We start from the raw sequence: 22,622 nt of genomic DNA, 5'->3' as shown, positions 1-22,622 counted from the left end.
TTCATGCATTGAAGTATTGTATAGTCTTGCATGTAATGCTTGAATGAAATTATTTAAAAACGCTCACGAATTATTCCTCAACCTATTAAAAATAATATTAATATCGTTAGAGTATTACTATTAAATAATTAATTATTACTGGAATTAGAATATCATAGTTTACTGTTTGGATGATGCCATGATTGCTGTAATTAAAAATGTAGAATATTTGTAACTTCATTTTTAGTCCCAGTGCTTAAAAGGTTGTATTTATTTTATATGTTCTTGAGGCTTATGGTTGTATTGTTCCTCAGTTAATGGCGTTTGTTATTAATAATGGATGAACCTAGAATGAAATGTAAACCAAATATGATACTTGTGTTTTCAAACGATGTCGAACTACAAACCAGCAAAAAAAATCAGAAAACTTTTGTCAGAAGAGAATTTAATTTATTGAGCAATCAGTGGGTCATAGGTCAAAACAAAGCATCCAGTAAATATAACTTTTAAAAGTTCACGTACTTACTCAGAAAAACTTAATGAAGTTAATCGTACAAAAAAATTTTCCCCATTTTAATAGCTAACAAAGATATAAATAAGACATAAGATAAACCTGGGTGTAGGCTCTAAATTTCAGCCTTTGTAATAAAAATTAGCATTATTAAACTATCTGCTGACAAGCCTAATATTTTTCCAATAGATGGTATTCCATCCTAGCCTGTAAGATTTTGAAAAACCTGTATTTCTATTATGCTCAAGAAAAAGCAAGTTCATTCATTTAACTATTATTTATCTGTATATAAATATTTATCTCAAATATCCAATTCGGTAGTTCCATTATTCGGACTTTTTTTTTCCTTCTTATTTTTAAGGTATAAATTTTGGTACATCAAAGAGCCTGTAACTCAGCAAGGATGTCTCTACTCTCAAGCACCATCTGAATAGTCAAGAACCTCTTTTTTTAAAAATTATTGTTAAGTCATATTCTCTATTATTTTAGATGAAATTTGTTCCACAGGTTTAACTTGAATAAAGGAAAAAATGCCCGGAGTGGATACATTTTTATTATTTCCAAATCATAAGTTTTATTTTGCTTTTGATTTAATGTTCTGAGAATTCTGCATAAAAATATATGATGCATCTGTATTAAATACTACCTTAATAATTTTGAATATTTCAGAAAAATAATTCCTAACTATTCTCTTTTCAATAGAGGATCAGTTTAAGGGACTTTAACATATCCTCTCATAACATCTCGTGTATTCTTAGAACTACCCTAGTAATTCTTCTTGGATCACTTAACAACAGCTTAATGTACTTAAGATAAAACCGGAACATCTCTCTTCATGTGAGTCTCATCTAGTAGCTTGTACCTTAAAGCTAGTGTCACTTTAGTCTTGGTCACTAAATTTTGTTAGTGTTCTATTAACAGTAACATAGCTATCTTGAGAACTTAGTGTTGTGTCATACAATACCAAAGTATCTTTTCTTCTCATTCAAATTATGAGGATTCCTCTCCAAATTGTGCTATTTACATCATGACAACTTGCATGGATAACCTTACAATTATCCTTATTAAAATAATTAAGTGATCCAAGTCCCTTTGTGAAATCATAATATCCTTCTTATAGCTAATTGGTCAGTAGAGATCCAAGATTTTATGTAATCAGCAAACATTACCACATTCTTTATTGTGCCTCTATCAGTGTTATAGGACAAGGAGATCTAAATTACAGTACTCTAGGTGTTTCTTTACCAAATTATTTTACAGATTATGATTTTTAAATGAGGATTATATAGATAAGTCCTAAATATTGATTATTCAGCTATAGTCAGTGTAGTCAGACCTCTTCTAAAACTTTCATTAAAGACATCCGGGGTCTCTTCCTTTAAACAGTAGCATTCTCCTTGTAAGTATGGAAGTTCATTCTCAGTTTATATATGTTAAGTACATTAATTTGTACATTGAGAATATTCAAACATGCTTGAGCTTGATGACGTCTTTAAATAAAACCGTTCTTCTCACAATAAGTTTTTCATCAAACTTAATGCAATAAGCAAATTTAGATATTTTACACCACTTAGTATGCTTAGTATTTGCACAATGAACAATGAAGACCCCAAAACAGATTTCCACAAGTCATATTCACTAATTCAGAAAAATAGTCTCATTTTGTTTATTTTCATTTTGAAATCAAGCCAGTCATAAATTCACATTTTAACATTTCTGCTCCATTTGAAAGGAATCACAATTAACATTAAATATTGTTACAGCAGTTTATCAAAAGATTTCTGAACATTCCAAAATGTGCTTCAGTAATAAAACAATCTATAGCAGTGCACTTGTAGCATATAAACTTGAAAAACAGATTATTGTTTTGCAAAGAGTGTATCTGTGTTGCATGTAATGAAAATGGTCCAAGCATTATTACTGATGAATGCCTGACACTTTTGACTGACTGCTGTGGTAAAAACAGATGAGAAATCTGTGGCATCCTGGTGAGGCTTGATTTGAAAATCAGCATTCATTTGTGATCTTTTTATTACAGGTTAGGTACTTACACTATTGAAAAAAGTGCAGAGGTGATTTATATGTACCAATAATATCTGGTTTAACAAAAATGAACCTCAAGAGAGAGAGAGAGAGAGAGACAAAGACTTGGATTTGATCTTCCTGGAATATAGTTGTGGAAGAGGTGACTTAATTTACATATTTAAAAGTGTTAGGTGTGTGATATTCAGGTATACTGATGTCCAACAAAAAAAAAGTTAAATTTCTGCATGCAATTCTTTAAATGTAGAATAAATTGAATGTGGTCATTAAACAAATAAATGCTGGTTTAGTTTTAAGTAAAAAAACAACAAAAACAACCACAATGTTCTATCATCAAAATGGAGTTGGTTTATTCTTTGTTGTTTGGCTGTTGGGGCCAATAAGCTGCAAGAGACGAAAGTAAAAAAAAAAATTGAGAGAGAACTGTGGAAATACTAAACTTAAATACTCGAGTGAACAAAGAAGTTCAGGCATCCCACAAATCGACAGCTTACGTACTTCAACACACAGTCTTGAGCCAAGACAGTTGTGTAGGATTCTGTATTGACTGTTTAAACAGGCTTCCTTTCAAGAAGTCCATACAGAAACACATACATATTAGCTTGAGACTTGAAGATGAGAATTACTTTAGTTTACAATATTTAAGTATGAATATGATGAACTGAATGTAAATTTACCTGAATAAAGATATTCTGTACTTGTCTTGGAAGGGTTAACTTCATGACACCATTAATATTTAAATCATTATATGAACTGGACTTTTGTTGCTTATGGCATGTTTCAGGTGTAACTGCATGATCCTTTGGTTTTTATCATTTTAATATTTTTTTTTATAGGACCATGAAAATTAAATTATTAGTCTATTGATTACATTTAGCTCGTATTTCTCTCTGCATTGGATATTAAAATATTCTAAAATTACATGGATCAATTGGTAAGTTAGACGAATATTTGGGAAATTACCTTTAATTGTAGTCAGTGTAAGGTATTACACTTGAGTTATCATAATTAAACATATGGGTAAATGCTGAGAGTGAATAAAAATATACTGGCATAGTAATGGATAAGCCACTTAAGATACTAAGACAGTACTGTTGTTGGTAGTAAAGCAAATATAATTGTAGGGTGTATTTACTGGTATACACGAGTTGATTGTAAGTCGAAAGAGGTATTTATCACTATACATATTACTTGATATGAATTAGTTGTTTTGGTATATAAAAATATTTGAAAATTATTGTTTTACTAATTATGAAAATGATTATTTACAGTACCTAAGGCAACTGGATTGTACATGGTTCGTTATGTCTGGACAAAGATCCTTGAAAGAGAGACTTCAAGAGATCAAATTATCATTGCAGTGAGTAAATATTGATTATTTCAAATATAGTTTACAAATAACTATCGATTGAGAGCTGATTGACAGTTATTGCATGCATGTACGTTGGCAAGGAGATAAGGTATTTTGAGTAAAACTTGTTGAGCATTATGGGAAATAAATATGTTTAAAAATTTATTCCCTTTCTTTTATGGGGTAACAAGTTGAGTTAACAGCATGCATTCCAAACATTGCACATTGATTAACATGGTAGGTTGAGGGTGATGACGTTGCATCACTGTAGTTTTGTATAAATTTGTTCATTTAGATAAATGTTGTGATTTGTATTGGATAGTACAATTAAAATTACGGTTGGTTATTAAGTGTGTAATGAGGTGTGTGTTTGTATGTGTAAAGTTAGCATTTGACTCATTAAATAACATCAGTGGGCCTGGCATGGCCAGATGGTTAAGGCACTTAACTCATAATCTGAGTGTTGCAGGTTTGAATTCCCATCATGCCAAACATGCTCACCCTTACAGCCATTGGATTGTTATAATGTGAAGGTCAGTCCCACTATTTGTTGGTAAAAGATTAGCCTAAGAGTTGCCTGTGGGTGGTGATGACTAGCTGTCTTCCCTCTAGTCTTACACTGCTAAATTAGTGATGGCTAGTGCAGATAGCCCTCCAGTAGCTTTGCATGAAATTCAAAACAAACCCCCTCGGTGTGGATTCCTGTACGTGGTGAGGGGACCTCCCAGGGAAGGTTCTGTTCTATCTGGTTACCTTCTCTGGGATCTAAACATCCACCCATGTGTTTGCCGTGCGTGGCGACCCGTGAAGGGGAGAGAGGATCCTGGTGGTTGAGGGGTCCAACCCTAACACACCACTTTGACCTCGAATTCCTGTAGACAGGCGGCCTTTGGGTGGCCCCCCCTTGGGTCAATCAGCTGGTCCACTTGGGCTAGAGTCAACCAAGCACCAGTGTTGGAAGTTCTCAATGGGTGTTGTGGACATTGTGCCTGATGCTGGTGTTTGGGTATAGTGCTCACGAAACCCTGGCGTTGCTGCATTGTCCTTGCATGACTTTGTAGTGCGTCCCCTTGTAGGGCTCCATGGTGGTTGGGGTCAGTGGGTACCGAAATTTTTTCCTTTTCCTATGGACCCTCCAAAAATTTTAAATAAAATTGTAAAGAAAAACAGTCAATGGGTAAGCAACCACGTCTTGAATACTCAGAACAGCAATCTTCAACATCAGTAACACACGTGCCTCATTTTCTTATATTACATTCTCTTTCGGAAAATCCTTTAGGGCAAATGGCCCCTTTTTTTTATTCAAAATGGACTAGAGGGACTTGCTGGCTCTCCAAAGTCAGTAAAGAAACTTCGATCTGGTGACATATTGGTTGAAACATCCACATCCCAACACAGTGAACTCCTCTTGAATTCAAAGGCAATTTGGGATATACCTATTGAGGTTACACCCCATGCTACCTTGAATTCTTCACGAGGAGTTATTGTTGAAAGGGATTTGAAGAACGTTCCCGAGTCGGAGATTCTCGCTGGTCTCTCCACTCAAGGTGTTTCTGCAGTGAGGCGCATCTCCACTCGCAAAGATGGAGTTACACTGCCAACAAATACCCTCGTTTTAACATTTACTTCACCACGTGCACCTGCCACCATCAAGGCAGGTTATCTCATTTGCAGGGTTCGGCCATACATACCAAACCCTCTTCGATGTTTCCAATGTCCATACCATTACTGTTTGTTCTCTGTACCTGTCCCCTGGAGAGACATATGATCAATCAGATCTTGATGCTCTCGTTGAACAGTTGCCATCTCCATTTCTAATCCTAGGGGATTTTAATGGACATCATCCCCTCTGGGGAAGTGCTATTATTGATGGGAGGGGCCTATCTGTAGAGCGGATGCTCTCTGATCACAATCTTTCTCTTTTCAATACTGGTTCTTCCACTTTCATGCACCTATTCAGTCCTTTACTGCTATTGATCTCTCAGTTTGCTCCCCTTCATTATTCTCCCATTTTTCATGGAGGGTTGACAGTAATCCACTAGGCAGTGATCATTTTCCGATCCTTTTGAGAGAGACTGGCCGTGGTCGATGCCACCCTACCAGTGTGCCCCGGTGGAAGCTGGATCAGGCAGACTGGTCCACTTTCACTGCTCTCTCAGAACTTGATCCTGCCATCGTAAATCAGCCATCAATAGACGACTGTGTAGCAGCGGTAACTGACTGTATTACACATGCAGCTGCTCAGTGTATTCCTTAAACCTCAACATGTTTTCCACGATATCCTCGTTCGTGGTGGAATCCTGTTTGCCACTTAGCATGGAAGGCTCAAAAGCGGGCCTGGGATACTTTTCGTAGATATCCCACACTTTCAAACCGGGTTGCTTTCCAACGGGCCCGTGCACATGCTAGGTGGGTAAGACGTCAAAGCCAGAAAGAATCTTGGATTAAGTTCACAACCAGCATATCTTCTACTACCAGTTCCAAGATCATATGGGACAGGATTCGAAAGGTTAATGGGCACTACAATGCTGTCCCCCTCTCAATCTTACTCTCTGATGGTCAGGAGGTGACTGATGTTCGGAACATCGCTAACACTCTAGGTGAAAGCTTTTGCCGGGTATCTAGCACTTCTGCTTGTTCCTCCACCTTCCTGGCCATCAAGACTCGGGCAGAGCGATCACCTCTTTCCTTTCGAACTGACTGTTTCTTTGACTATAATTGTCCCTTTACCCTGGTGTAACTAAAAATAGCCCTTCATCCGTCTGCCAGTACATCTGTTGGAGCTGATGATATCATTATGACATGCTGCACCATCTATCTCCTGCATCTCTTGATGTCCTTCTGATTGTTTTCAACCGGATCTGGCAGGAGAATGTTTTTCCTGATGCCTGGTGCCAGGCCATTATTTTACCTTTCTATAAGCCAGGGAAAGATCCCAAGATTCCTTCAAAGTACCGTCCAATTGCTTTGACGAGCTGTCTCTGTAAGACATTAGAAAGGATGGTTAATGCTCGTCTTGTTTGGTTCCTTGAATCAAACAACCTCCTCTCGCCCACCCAGTGTGGGTTCCGTCGACAGCACTCCACCACAGACCACCTAATTCGTCTTTAAACATCTATCAGAGAAGCCTTTCTCAACCGCCAACATCTTGTATCAATATTCTTTGATATAGAGAAGGCTTACGACACAACATGGAGGTATGGCGTTTTGCGAGACCTCCATACATATGGGTTACGTGGCCATCTACCCATGTTTATTAAAAATTTTTTAATGGACAGGAGATTCCAAGTTCGTGTGGGTTCAACACTTTCCCGTTCTTTTGTACAGGAACTTGGAGTCCCTCAAGGCTGTGTATTGAGTGTTACACTTTTCAGTATAAAGATAAATGCCATCACTGAACAACTCCCTCTCACTGTTGCGAATGGGCTGTATGTCGAAGACTTTCACATCTCATGTCAGTCGTCAAACATGAGATATATTGAGTGGCAACTACAAACCGCCCTCAATTGTGTACGGAAGTGGACTCTGGTGAACGGCTTTAATTTCTCTCTCTCCAAAACTGTATGCATGCACTTTTGCTGTCAATGGGGTATTCACCCTGATCCTGAACTTCATATCGGTGAAGTTTTGCTGCCAGTGGTCCCGGAGACCAAGTTCTTGGGGCTTATCTTTGATCGTAAACTGACCTTTATACCACACTTAAAGCAGCTTCGGGTCAAATGCACAAGAGCACTGAACATCTTCCGTGTTCTCTCTTCCACCAGTTGGGGGGCAGATCGCTGTTCAATGTTAAAGGTATATCGTGCTCTTATTAGATCGAAACTCGATTATGGATCAATGGTCTATGGCTCTGCCAGACCCTCGGCCTTAAAGATGCTGGACCCCATTCATCACCAACGACTTCGACTCTGCACTGGGGCTTTCCGTACTTCTCCAGTTCAAAGTATATACATTGAATCTCATGAACCTTCTCTACACCTTCGCCGTTTGCAACTATCTTTACAATATACTTCGAAACTTCATTTCTTACCAAAGCATCCCACCTGGAAATGTGTTTTCCTTCCTCGGTGGGCAGTACTTTTTCAGAACAGACGATCTGTCATTGCTCCGTTTGGCCTTCGCATCCGGGTGCAATTGGATGAATTGGGTCTGTCCTTGGATAACATTGCAGATTCCACAGGTTGGCCCATCCCACCATGGCTTATTACAGCTCCCAAATGTGACCTTTCTTTCAGTCACCTAAAAAAGGCAGATACTCCAGATTGGAAGTAACGTCTTTTATTCAATGAATATCTTTCAAACAATCATTCAGTTTCCATTTATACAGATGGTTCCAAATCAGGTAATTCAGTGGGCTCTGCTATGGTTTGCTATGGGTCAGTAGTTGCGTGCAGAATCCCTTCTACAGCTTCTGTGTTCACTGCCGAACTGTATGCCATATCTCTTGCTCTGGATCATATTGCAGCTGAGCAGTACTCCAACTGCACTATTTATAATGATTTGCTTAGTTCTATACTTGCCTTGGAATCGCTACACGTTAGCTCACATCCTATTCTCGCTGATATTCAAAACCGACTGGCCCATTTCTCATTAGCAGCTACTTCAATCCAGTTTTTCTGGATACCAGGCCATGTTGGTATTCGCGGGAACGGGCTTGCAGACATGGCAGCTAAATATGTCTGCTTCAGCACCATCACTCCTATGCCTATTCTGTACATGGACTATGGTGTTGTCTTCAAGGCTCGGCTCTGTGCCAGCTGGCAGTCCACTTGGAGTGAGCAACGTGACAACAAACTTTTTCAAATCAAACCCGAAATTGGACTTTGGCCATCTAGCTTCCGTAAAGTTCGGAAGGAGGAAGTTGTTCTCACTAGGCTACGCATTGGTCACAGTTTTTTAACTCATCATTTTCTTTTATCTGGAACTGATGCACCAATGTGTAGTTTGTGGAACACTCAAATCACTATCAGCCACGTTTTACTTTCTTGCCATCATTACAATTCTCAACGACGGCAATATTTTAAACATATTTTTTCCCAGGGTCAGTCTGTAACATTGGACAGAGTTATTGGTGATGGTGACTCTGTCCACCTTGATAATGTTGTTAATTTTTTAATGGCCATTAATCTTTTTAATCTCATTTAAGTGTTGCATATTTATTCATTACACCTTTTTAATTGTGGTTCCTTTTTTACAGTTTTAATCTCTCTCATTCAATTTGACATTGAACAATGGCCAGAACATTAAATAACTCAACACCAGGACTGGAAAGGCCAACTTCAGGTGACTAATGCTACTGTTTGAACTACTCGTTAGTTGTCCTGGCGAGTTGTTATTATACTTTTGCTGCATATCATTTCACACTTTTACTACTTTACTTTTTAGTACTGGCCATATTGACTCATAACCTGGAACCAGGACTGGAAAGACCAACTTCATGTGACTGACGGTGGTTTTTATACTTACCTGTTAGTCTTCCTGGCGGGTTATGATCATTACCATTCTGCTACAGGTAGTTCTTTACAACTTTGTTGACTGGATGTCAACATTGGTTTTTATGCCATTTTCTGTTTTAATTGCCGTTTTGCTTTTATCTTCAATTACTTTCACAAATTTTACTCCATTTACTTGACTTTTATCTTTTTACTGGACATTTGGCTACTCATTATTATGATTTTGCGGAGTGTCTTTTAAAACTTTTATTCTTTTATATTTTGATAATAGCTGCTATGACACATAACCCGAACCAGGACTGGAAAGGCCAACTTCAGGTGATTGACGGTGGTTCTTGAACTTACCTGTTAGTCTTCCTGGCGGGTTATGATCATTACCATTTTGGTAGAGTAAATATTTTACAACTTTGAAGACTGGATCTCACCATTGGTTTTACACCATTTTCTGTTTTAATTGCTGTTTTGTTTTACCTTCATTTACTTTTACAAATTCTACCCATTTACTTGACTTTATCTTTTACTGGACATTTGGCTACTCATTGTTACAATTTTGCTATGTATCTTTTAAAACTTCTGTTCTTTTACATTTTGATACTGGTTGCTATGACACATAACCCGGAACCAGGACTGGAAAGACCAACTTCAGGTGACTGACGGTGGTTCTTGAACTTACCTGTTAGTCTTCCTGGCGGGTTATGATCATTACCTTTTTGCTAGAGTAAATACCTTACAACTTCTTATGCTCTGCCTTCTATCTTAACATTGTAGACTAGGTGTCAACATTGGTTTTATACTTTTTTTGTTTTACCTTCATTTCCATTTATGTCTATTACTACATTTATTTATTTTTTTTATTTATTTTTTACATTTTTACCGAATGTCTGGCGCAGATAGCCTCGCTGCTTTGTGCCATAAAACACTAAATCAATCAATCAATCAAAACAAACCAAATAACATCAAAGAATTAAAGACTTAAATCATGCATGTATATGAATATTCTTTATGACAATGATTTAGGCCCTGACGTTTGAAACAATACAAGGGATAATATCATATCTGTATTCTTGTGTTTCTGTTAGGCGAACCTGTGGTTGTATTTGAAGGGTAAAAAGTAAATATTAGGCCTGATGATAATGATTTGATGAATAAACAAAGTAACAGTCAATAACATTTTTATATTGAAGAAAATTAAAAAAAATTATAATTTCCTTAAAATGTGGCACATCTTGATTAGAATCACATGATAATTCTTTTGTAACTTACAGACAAGAGTAAAATGGTATATTTTTTTTAAACTTGGAAATAAAACATCAGTTTTACTATTTGTTCAAAAAGTTAAGTCACATACTTACATGAAGCCAAGCATCATAAAAAATCAAATTAATTTGTAGTAAATCTCATTTGCATGGTTGTTTGTATGTACAAAGACCCTTTGTTCTGTTTGCGTTTATCCATTAGGTACTGGAGTATATTCAATCATTATTCATGCACATATTGTGTATGGGAATTATTTCTATCAGCAGTGTCAACAACTAGTTGTAATAATCTCGCCTATTTCAGCCTCATGACTTGATCTCCTAGACATGATAGAATCAGTATCACTCTTGTCATGATCTCTGTAATCACTTGTCTTCATCATCTACAGAATCAGTTTGTTTTATTGTACATGCCTGGCAGCCATTTTTTGGCTGCCTGTTCTGTAGACATGTTAGAAGGATTTGTACAAATTTTCTTCTTTGTCCTTTTTGCCATAAATTCCTACAAAACTATTATTAATTTAATATTTGTCCATTTTCCTCGTGTCCGTACAAATTCATTTGTTTGTTTTTGTTAATCAGTAGAAGTCTCTCCACAGTCACCTCACCAACATGCTCACTGACCAAACCATGTCTCAGTGATATTATTACTGGATCTTATGCAAAGCACTATTTCCACCAGCATACAAACATTCTAAATTCATTTTGTCTATATAGAAGTACAAACTCCCAGAGATCCTGAGATTTGACTCCATTTATGTCGTAGTTAACCATTCACTCAAGTTCTTTCCATTCTGAGCTTATCTCAGTTTTATCAAAATTGTTCATTTTTGATATCTCATAATAAATTCTCTGCAAGTAAATTTAAACACTCAGTTTTCCTGGTGGCATTAGTCCAGTTTGATGGATTTATGAAAAACATACTTTGATAAAGTTTGCTCTTGCAAGAGAAGAATCTTGATTCGAGATAAGTTTGTGCAGTTGGAATGACATGAATTCTTGGTTTGTATACAGTTTTCTAAACAAAGTCTACATGAAGATTAAAAAAACACAATGCAGCTGAAAATAAATTATAATTACAGTCAGCATTGTTTGTTAGACTGTTGTCGACACCAACACTAGTGTATTTTATGTTTTATTTTCCTGGTACCATGCTTTTAGCAGAGTGCTCTTTAGATGTTAGAAACCTGATTCATTTTCAGTTGGCCCAGCATGGCCAGGTTGTTAAGGTACTCCACTAATAATTTGAGGGCTGTTGTTTTGAATCCCTGTCACACCAAACATGTTTACGTCCTTTCAGCCATGGGAGCATTATAATGTTATGGCCAATCTCACTATTTGTTGATAAAAGAGTAGTCCAAGAGTTGGCAGTGGGTGGTGACAGTTAGTGCAGATAACTCTCATGTAGCGTTGTGCAAAATTAGAAACAATCATTTTAGTTTCAAGCTTGAACTTTTTTAAAAGACTTGCACTGTTTAGCAGAAATTCTTTCCTGAGTTCTTGGAAGACATTTCCTGTTTTTTCCATCATAGGTATGATGGCATAAAATATTTTCCTTTTCAAGCTGCACTGACAAAAGAACATACATTTCAGCACATATTTGTGCTGTTAACATGTTGACAGAAATGTCTTTTACCTTTTTTAAGTGTCTGGGAAATGTAGCCGATACTACACTCTTCTTGGAACGGGCAAGGGAATTCTATGTTGCTTGAGGAAGTTATCCAGTTACACAGTAAATGATTTACTTGATTTCTGATGTGTGTAACAAATTGTGTATCATGTACTTTGGAAAAATTAAAATCTTCTCTTCAAGTTCTTATGTTATTTTAGGTGTATAATTATTACAGAGAAATCTGAAATTTATTTTTGAACAGTGGTAAGATTATTACTAGTTTTCTTTTTGATGCACTTTTAGTATATGCAAAAGTGTAGCTGATTAGAAAACTGCTACAGTACATGTGAAGCTACCTTATCAATACAGTTTACTGGTAATTATATTGAGTTAGTATGTAATGAATTTAAACTTGTATATTACTTATAGGAACTTTGTAGCAATCAGATAATAACTTTGTAAAGTTGAAGGAACAGTTTTATAATAGAGTTACTTATAGTACTCAGTACTTAACTAGAATGTTTTAAATTTACATCAATAAAAACATAAAAATGTTATTTGTTTCCAAGCATGTCGCTATCTGTTACTATAATAGTCCCACTATACTTATTTAGGCATACACTGTTAGCTAAGAGTATAGAACTTTTAAAATGAAAGTAAAAATACATGTATCATTTATTTTAACCATGTCAAAAAACAAACAATTAAAAGCCAGTCATAATTATTCAATTATTTATTAAGCCTTCTTTTCACTGCTTAAATGTACTGCATTTGTCACATTTAAAGGAATTCATTTTTCCCAAAGGCCAACCATCCTGTTAGAAAAATAAATCTGTTTCAGCCGAAGGTAACTCATTTCTTATCAGAATGTATATTTGTGTTTTGTAGTTCTTCCATTGTCACATTTAAGTATGAAAAAAAAAGATGTATTTATTAACACCATCACATAATAAGTCCAGTTGAGCTCGTGTGTTAATTCAATCTTAGTTACTACTTTCTATAGTAGGATTTATTGACGGAAATTATGTACTGACGCATCTTCAGTCATGTAGTGTATGTGGGAATGCTTTATGACTCTCACAAGGAGCACTGGTCAGGAACCATGACCAGGTTTTGTTATTGGTCAGTTACAGAGATGTAGGCTTAGAGAACAGTGTTGTCATTTTTCTTGTTAAATTTTTTTTTTTATTTATCTTGGAGATTCAGAACACTGTTAGTTTTTGTTATTCATCCTGCTCCCTTGTATGTTCCTCTTGTCTTTAGTTAATTGACCAAATAGCTTTTTGTTTTGTTTTTTAAGAAAAATAATTTAATTTTTACTTACTTTAGTTATAACTACAGTTACAATATGCAAATACCAAACATCTTTCCGTCCCATAGTATGTATTTCTTATCTTCAGAATTTGTAAATCTTTGTAAGCTAAGATCATGAGCAAAATTTAACCAGAGCTGTTACTTTTTGCAGATTGTCCAGCCGAGAAATGTAGTTGCTGTTTCATGTGATAGTTACATTGTGTCCTACTTGACTTTAGGTTTCACTGTCACTTGGAACAGGGATAATTTTGCATTTTGTTGTCTATTTTCTGATAGTTTAGCTGCAGAGAGGACTTGTTTTGGAATTGTAAGTTTTGGCACATTCCAAGAGAAATTCCTTCTGACCTTTGAGGAGAGAAGACTTGCTGGTGAAGTTTCTTATCTCTTGATCTTTTCTCTTTCCCTCTGCTGATTTTGTCAGTTCATTTTCTTAACATTTAATTATTGTTTTGTTCTTACTCCTGTAATAAGCCACCCTAAAAATCAGCCAGTCTTTGTTACTCAAAGCTAAATATTTTATCTTATCTTTGAGACCACTTATAACAAATAAATGCACTTTGTAGACATCAATGGATTGTGTGCAGCCATATTCTTGGATTATCACAGTTATTCTTCATATAGTACAATGGTCTATTCCACAGCTTTTGTTTGGTTCACCTTTGAACCATTTATCACATAACTAAATTATTACAATTTACTATGGTTTCTTGTTTCTTTTAAATTATTCCTTTCAGGTATCAGGTCTGTAAATCCCTTGTTGTGAAGGTAGGGCTACTGTGTTCTTGGTTCATCCCGAATATAAGAAAACCACAGATATAGCATGTTGTATTGATAAAATACTTAATATCTTTATCCAAAGCAAATGAGAATGGGTTAAATGTACGAGAATCTATAATTTTGTTTTGTTGGATTATAGTCTTCAAGAAGAAAGCAACATTCAGATTATGACATACGTTACATGATGTGTGTGTGACTTGTGTTTTGGTACTTAAACATGTTACAAATATTTGTCTCAAAATCAAAACACAGCTTCAAAGTTTTTAACTTGTCTGTATGTGAGATCATAATGGGTAATGTAGTGTAATATTATTGACTGATTCTGTATATTATGAAGTATTAGAAACATAGTTATAAATATCTGGAAATTGAAAAAAAACACATAACATTAGTAAAAACATTAGAGTAATTTAAGTGCTTACATTCTTTCCAAAGAATCTAGTACTTAATTTATCATTAAACAAGTCGTGTTTTCAGAACTTAGAGCAAGAACACAAGTTAATTCAGGTGAAATGGAGTATCATTCATAGTTTATGTATTTAAGATGTTTTACACCATTTTTCCTGTCATGTGTTTAAAAAGTTTAAAGTTATTTTTCGTTTATGTATATTATTGGTGATTAAAACCAGTCTACTGTGGTACAAATAACCAAGATAATTGGACACACAACATTGTTTATGTATATATCTGTGTTTGTGTGTGTTTTGCACATAAATCATTATGAAGCTACTTCATTGCATAAGTGTTTTGAACATGCATTTGTCAAATTCATATAAATCAATGAAAATAGAATATTTAGGATACAAATGAGAAAATCCAACAACATGGGTGTATATTGTATATGTTGTTTTTTTACATGTCATTGTGGTGGTTTATTTTTTATTGGTTTAACCATAATGGTTATTCAAAGTAATAGTTTTACATCAGTCAAGATGATATGTAGTACATATAAACTTGCTAAATGAAAATGTATGTAATAACTTCTGTTTATATGTAATGGATTAGTCATTACTGATTATTTTATATATTTTCAGGTTCGTATTTTTTAAAAAATAAATTCAGGATTATTTAGTGTTATTTAGTTTTACTTATATTTTGTTTTGATATCAATGCTACGTTTTATTTATTTTTTACCTACTAATAGGAATAAGAAGTCGGAACATTACTGCATCAAAGAAGCACAGCCAAATGGATTACCTCAAAAGTTCATACGTTGCTGTTAAGTTTTATTTGGCTAAAAATCTGGTATTATGTGAAAAAAACTGTTAAAAATATTTTAGTTAAATATTTAAGTAGAATACTGTTAAAAGTAAACTTAAATATGATTTGTTTTCTTTGTCTTGTGTAAGTGAACTTTGTTTTTGTTTTCTTTGATAGGTTGTTTAGGCAGAGAATTCATGGTGAAACTTTGTAGAATGGACGGCAACTGCCTGTTGTGGAGACACAAGTGTAGAGGATGATGTTTTGAAAGTCTTCCGCCTTTTGTCTTCAAAATGAAACGTCATCCTCTACACTTGTGTCTCCACAACAGGCTGTTGCCGTCCGTTCTACAGAGTTTCATCAGAACTTTCTGTTTATTTACTGGAAATGCCCCTGCAGGTTAACATTAATTCTGCTTGTTTGATAATAGTTTTATTCTAAGAGTTTAGCATTGTTGAAGAAAATGAGAAGTTCCTTGGTTTTTTTTTTTTTTTATCATCAGGTCAAAGAGTCATTCCATGGATAATATTAACCATTTACAAACCAATATATATGACTCAACAGAACTAAGATTGAAACCTGACTGCCAGGATGATGTTTCTTTGACTCTTTTAAGTTCATCAGTGCCATTGACTCCAGTGTTTCATTATAAATCTCCAGGTACAATGATTCTCGAATTATATTATATGCATACCACAAGTATCATTTGAAAATAATACCAGGAAAATGTGTTTCGTGACATTACGTTAAGCTTTTTCTGAGTATATTACTTACATATGTAAGTATACTGTTTCTTTAACTGTGTAAAGTAAACAGTTATATGGTTTTCTATATTACCAGCTGATTTCTACAATGTTTATAAATATGATATTAATAAATAAAAAACAATTAACTTTCTTCAAAGTTTACATGTTTTGAATAAAATTAATAATGTAAAACAGATGTATTGTTAAAGTTGCAATAAACAATGAATATGTATCAGTGCTATGTGTATAGACAAATATACAGACAGTCTTGATATAATATCTAGCCTTCACTTAAATACAAATTTTTACCAATTCCTTGCTGCCCTCTACATGCAAACATTTTTACTTGCCACTCATCTTAAAACTTCCTCCTAATCTCGTGTGTTTCTACATGATATTGTTGCATGTATATGTGCATAAAATATCTCTCCACCAATAATAGTGTGACATGTCTTTCTGGCACAGCTGGCTCCCTCTATACTGATATGTTCAGTCGTTACCTCTCGACTAATACTTGTGTGTTCAAACATGTCCTTTTTTTACTACAATGAGATTTTTAAATGTCAGTGCTTAGCTGAAGTATCTACAAAACCAACTGTTATAGAAATATTTTTGTTTCTAATTTTGAACATCGTGCTTCTGCAGAGAATGTCGTGTTTTGTGAAACATATCCACAAATTAATATGAGTAGTCTGCAAACCAGAAAATAGAGCACAAAGTTTTTAAAGGTATGAAATGGTGACATTCTGTTGAATACTTGTGGTAACTATGGTCTCATTTGCTACAGATGTTGCCATTCCAGATGCCAGTCCTTTCTGTCTTGTGGTGGAGATACTCAGTGTTTCATATATGTTAAAATGTATAGGGCTAAGACACCGTGTAGGCTAGTTGTTTGGAGTTTGATTTCATGTTGCTCACAGTAGATTTAATTAATTCTGAGTAACAGTTACTAACTACAGGAAGTTTACAGTTAGGCTAAAGAATTGACTATGAGACTGAGATTCAAAACACAAAAACCTTAATGCAATATATTAAGGTACTTGACTACATTGAAACCAATGGAGATATCTTGAAAACTTTCACTGTCAAAAACTATTAAATTCATCAATACGGGCAGCAAACTGTTCTTCAATTAAACTTTCTGTAATATCCATTAAATTAATTAATGCTACCAGTAAGTTATTAGTTGCCACTGATATCTGCTCAGATCATATCGATCATTGTACATCCAAATCCTAACTGAATTTCTTGACTTTGAGAGATACCAGGAGTTATTTGTGTGGAGCACAAATGGAAAATGTTTGTTTTTAAATTTCTTGCAAAGCTATGTGAGAGCTATCTGTGCTAACCGTCCCTAATTTAACAGTGTAAGACTAGAGGGAAGACAGCTTGTCATCACCACCCACCACCAACTTTTGGGCTAATCTTTTATTAATGAATGGTGGGATTGACCATCACATAATAACGCTGCCATGGCTGAAAGGGCGAATGTGTTTGGTGCAACAGGGATTTGTACCTGCGACCCTCAAATTTCGAGTCAAGTACCCTAACCATCTGGCCATGCTGGGCCAGGATAATGTTGGACACCTTGAACGTTGTTCTAGGATCAGGATGAGGCAGCACATTCATCCAGCAACAGGTTGTTTTGCTTCTTTACTTGAGCCAGGTGGTTAACTTTTAGCCCCAGAACATGGGATTTTATTCAGAGTTCTGAATAATTTTGTTGACTCATCATAATTCCCCAAACTGTAACCTAAACTAATTCAAGAATCAGTTATGATTGAAGATGGTAAATCGACAGCCTGTTTGCATGTATTCCTTCTCATCTTCTTCAGATCAAAGTTTTCCTTAGAGCCTCTAATTTTCTTGCTAATTTCCTTCACGGAAGTTGTGTCATGTTTGGATTGAAGTTGATAAAAACTTATAGCTTTCTCTTGGCCACTGTGGTGTCAGTCTGTAGATAATATAAACAGTTGATTCTCCATAGTGCCTGAAATGCACATAAATTTCTTATCTAGGTCAATCATTGTTATATAACTTCTTGTATGCACTTGTTAGATGTGCCCAGTTTTTTCATATTGGATGTATGTATATCATAAATAGAATATTATAAAATTATATTTCTCCTTTCTTAAATCATCTAAAAATAACACTGAAATGTTTCAAATACTTCAGAATACACACAAGTAATATTTTATTTCATAAGAAATAAATGACTGTTTTTTCTTAGACATTTATAAATAATGAAGTGATAATCTTAGATATATGTACAAAATCAGAATAGCAAACTCGTACGAGAAATTATTTTGTCAGACCCTCTTAAATGCTTTAAACTTTTTTTTTGTATTTATATCAAGAAAAATCAGATACCTTTTAAAAAGTTTTTTATCCTATTTTAAAAGTATTAAAACTTTGAAATAAATTATATGAACAGATATTTATTGCTAAATTTAAAACTGCGTTGAAAAGTCAACATATTGCTGATCGATGTGAATCTTTAAGAAATGTTATAATTTATCTTTGTAATTTTTTTTATTAAATTCTGGTTTTTAATTATTTTTTTAATTAAATTTTGGTTCTTAATTTTTTTGCTAATTTTAATATTTAATCTGAATAACCAGTAATCTCAATAACTTTGAAAAATTACGAAATTTAAAACTTAATAAAAAGCCAAAGAATTTTGTAAATACATAAAAGTAACCCTTGAAACACTGATGAATGAAAATAAATATTATCTGTTCAACCAACACATGAAAAGAGAACTAAGAATGCTGTAAATAATTTTGGTTAACGATCACTTGGGGTAAGGTAGGAGTTCAAATTTCATTGAAATAATTACTTTTCTAGGATTTCTGGCTATTTTTGTTATGATATGCAAGTTGTAATGATTTATGTAGAGGTTAGTTTGCTGTGAGACTTGAAGACCTGGCATTGTGCTGATGGATTATCAGTTTCACGACGATTTTTTAATATGGTTGTTTTGTGTGAACGTTTAACTCTGTTTTTTATGTATTACTTTGGTAGTAAACAAAACTAAGAAAAACAGTTTTTATCTACAGAAGTAGAAACAGTCTTATTTGTGTTTACAAGGGGACTTCCATTATAAATTTTACAGTCTGATTTTATGTATTACTTTTAAGTTTTGGCCCAACATGGCCAGGTGGGTTAAGGCGTTCGCAAGTTCAATCCCCATCACACCAAACATGCTTGCCCTTTTGGCCATGGGGATGTTATAATGTGACGGTCAATCCCACTGTTCGTTGATAAAAGAGTAGCCCAAGAGTTTGTAGCAATGACTAGGGGCAGTTAGTGCAGATAGCCCTTGTGTAGCTTTGTGCAAAATTCAAAAGCAAACAAAACTTTTAACTTCAGAGATAATTTTTATAAGAAGTTATATTTGTTATAATATGATCTTCTAAGTGAAGACTGTGCAATTAATGTCTAATAAAAATACATGTATTTTTTGTATTTACTTACAACCCCTTTCCACTCAAATAATAAAACTTTTCCTGCAGAATATACTCATTCTGGTTTGTATTTTTAACATTGGGGTTATCTGTTTCTCTACATGTATTTTTTATTAACTTGAATGACAGAGATATGAGTTAGAGAATACTTATAATTGATGCATGTGTATGTGTGCAAACAAAACATCTAAATGCTTTTGGTATAGATTGTATATAAAGATTAAATCCCAAATCGTGATCTTTGATGTCCCAAAAAGCAATAAAAAAATGAATAAAGGAGAGAGAAACTCGAAGAATCTAAAGTTCTAGTGTTTAGTTGTATATGTAGATTAAATATATGTATGTGTATATATATATATAGACAGGTGGATGGATGAATAGATAGATAGTCTGAATGTGTTACTCAAATACTAGTATATATATCTGTAAATAACTGTGAGTAAATAAGAAATCTGAAAGGGTTTAGGTGACAAATTTAGATGAAAGTTTGTCAAATTTGTAACATTTATTTTTTAATTACAGGTACTTTTGGTGATAAGGATCAGTCATTTACAGATGTATCTGCTTTAGAAAAGAAAAATCCTCATAAAAATGAGGCCCAGCCTCCAGATACTTTTAAATATACTGTGAGTTAGTTGGCATCTTTTAACATTTCTTTAAAATTGTAAACATTTTTTGAGTAAAGGTAATTGAACTGATACTTGATTAGTTTATAAGTACTTTCATGATTGTAAATAGGAAGCATAATAAATTATATGTATAAAATTATGATTCTTCAAATATTGTTTTTCATTTATGCAAGGTGTATATATAGTTTATTTTAGAGAAACCACAGTGTGTTTTGTGCCATGCTGTCCTGAGTGCAGAGTCAATGAAACCATCAAAACTCAAGCATCATCTTGAGATGAAACATCCAGAACACGCAAAGAAGGGTTTAGATTTCTTCAAACGGCATGAACGGTGTTTTAAAAGCCAAAGAATTGATAGAAGTGGGTCGTTTCAGCAGCAGAGTGCAGCCATAGTGGAAGCTTCATATGAGATTGCATTTGAAATTGCTAAACAAAAAAAGCCTCAACCGATTGGAGAAACACTTCTTAAACCCTGCATGATGAAAGCAGTAAATCTTATTCTTGGAGAAGCCAGTGCAAAGAAGATGCAGCAAGTATCCCTGTCAAATAATACTATACAGAGGCGCATTTCTAAAATGTCTATGGATGTGAAGGAACAGGTTTTGACTGAAATCAAGGGTTCCCCTTTGTTCTCAGTTGTTTGTCTTCGTGAGATACATTAATTCAGGTGACATCAAAGATGAATTCTTATTCTGCAGTGCACTTGAAACCACAACAAAAGCTGATGATGTCATGGAAAAAGTTTCAACTTTTTTTCAAGGCGAAGATCTTCAATGGGAAAACGTGTGTGTGGTTTGTACAGGTGAGGCACCGGCTATGCCTGGATCGAAATCAGGATTCCAGTCGAGAGTGAAGAAGCTAGCAACTCAAGCAAAGGGCATCCACTGCATGATTCATCGATATGCTCTCGCCAGTAAGACTCTCCCTGCCTCTCTGCAGGAAGTGCTTGAATCTGTAATCAAAATTGTATATTGTGTGAAGACTCAAGCACTCAACACTGGCCTATTCAAAGAGCTATGCAAAGACATGAATGCTGACCATGAAGTCCTTCTCTTCTACACAGCATTACGTTGGTTGTCAAAAGGAAACGTTATTAATCGTGTCTTTGAAATGAAAGATGAAATAAAGCTATTCCTGGAGACTCAAGAAAGGAAAGATCTTGTAGCTCACTTCGAAGATGAAGCATGGAATAAAAGGGTTGCTTACCTAGCCGACATTTTTGACCAACTGAACAAGCTCAATTTGAAGCTTCAAGGAAGGGAAACACATGTTCTCCTTTTTCAAGATAGTCTTCGGGCCTTTGTTTCCAAACTGCAGAACTGGCGTCGGAAAACCAATCTTGGAAACATCGCTATTTTTGAAAAACTTTGTAGAGTGACGGATGGATCTCAGATCCAACTGGATCAGTTCCTCAAGGATGAGATTACTGAACATCTTCAGTCTCTAGAAAAGGAAGTCAAGCGTTACTTCCCTTAGCTATCACAGGAACAGGAGGCCCTGGTAAGGAACCCATTTTGTACTGAACTTGATGTATCCAGCATCCCAGATGATATCCAAGATGAATTTCTGGATCTAAGGAACAACTCTTCAGCTCGTGATCTCTTCAAGGTGAAATCCGTGACTCAGTTCTGGTGCACTATGTATCAGTCATACTCCAAAGTCAGCATGATAGCTTTACGTGTCCTTGTTCCATTTGCTTCTACCTACTTGTGTGAGGCAGGATTTTCCACTCTTGTCAATATAAAAACAAAGAATAGGAACAGATTGGATGTCGGAGATGACATGAGACTGGCTCTAACAAACGCCCGGCCACAAATTTCAAAGCTTGCTGCTGAAATGCAACATCAGGCATCTCACTAGCTGGGTTGGATAGCTGTTCAAACCTATGTTAATATTATTTTAAGAAATATATGTTCTTTTTGTGAATTCAGGTTGGACCAATGTGATTTAATTTGCTAATAAATAATTACAAAATTTTTAAATATGTTTTTTTAGATGTTTATTTTCCTCTCCTTCACAGAAAATAAAAGAAAAATTAAGCTGCTGATAGTAAGCCCAAAGCAGGGGGTCACATGGGTTTCAAACTTTTAGGTAAGGGGTCGCGAGTGCCAAAAGGTTGGGAACCCCTGTTCTAGAACATTTAGTACATACTCATATGAAGTTTCTTATGTGTTTTTTGGAGAGCAAAGCCATAGTGTGCTATTTGCTGTACTCACTGTAGAGAATTGAACCCCATATTTTAGCATTGTAAATCCATAATTTATTGTTCCACGAGGGGACATCC

General features: G+C 34.9%; 1 protein-coding gene across 19 annotated transcripts in view; it reads left to right on the top strand.

Moving 5' to 3' along the window:
- Positions 1 to 22,622, top strand: part of LOC143246592 (oxidation resistance protein 1-like) — a 47,430-nt gene that overhangs the window by 1,291 nt on the left and 23,517 nt on the right. For 5 of the 19 annotated variants that reach the window (XM_076493568.1, XM_076493578.1, XM_076493577.1 and 2 more), the window contains exons 2-5: positions 3,805 to 3,893; positions 15,441 to 15,515; positions 15,999 to 16,156; positions 20,232 to 20,335. In XM_076493568.1, the coding sequence (XP_076349683.1) occupies positions 3,838 to 3,893; positions 15,441 to 15,515; positions 15,999 to 16,156; positions 20,232 to 20,335 (393 nt within the window). In that variant the 5' untranslated portion in view covers positions 3,805 to 3,837. Of the gene's footprint in view, positions 1 to 851; positions 953 to 2,528; positions 2,676 to 3,804; positions 3,894 to 15,440; positions 15,542 to 15,998; positions 16,157 to 20,231; positions 20,336 to 22,622 lie in introns of those variants that run through there. The other 14 variants (XM_076493574.1, XM_076493584.1, XM_076493575.1 and 11 more) reach the window with 8 other exon arrangements.

This window comes from Tachypleus tridentatus, chromosome 3 (assembly GCF_004210375.1).
Source record: "Tachypleus tridentatus isolate NWPU-2018 chromosome 3, ASM421037v1, whole genome shotgun sequence".
In the NCBI taxonomy this organism is placed as follows: Eukaryota; Metazoa; Arthropoda; class Merostomata; order Xiphosura; family Limulidae; genus Tachypleus; species Tachypleus tridentatus.
The sequence above is the reverse complement of the archived record's forward strand: the minus strand, read 5'-3'. Positions and strand labels throughout refer to the sequence as shown.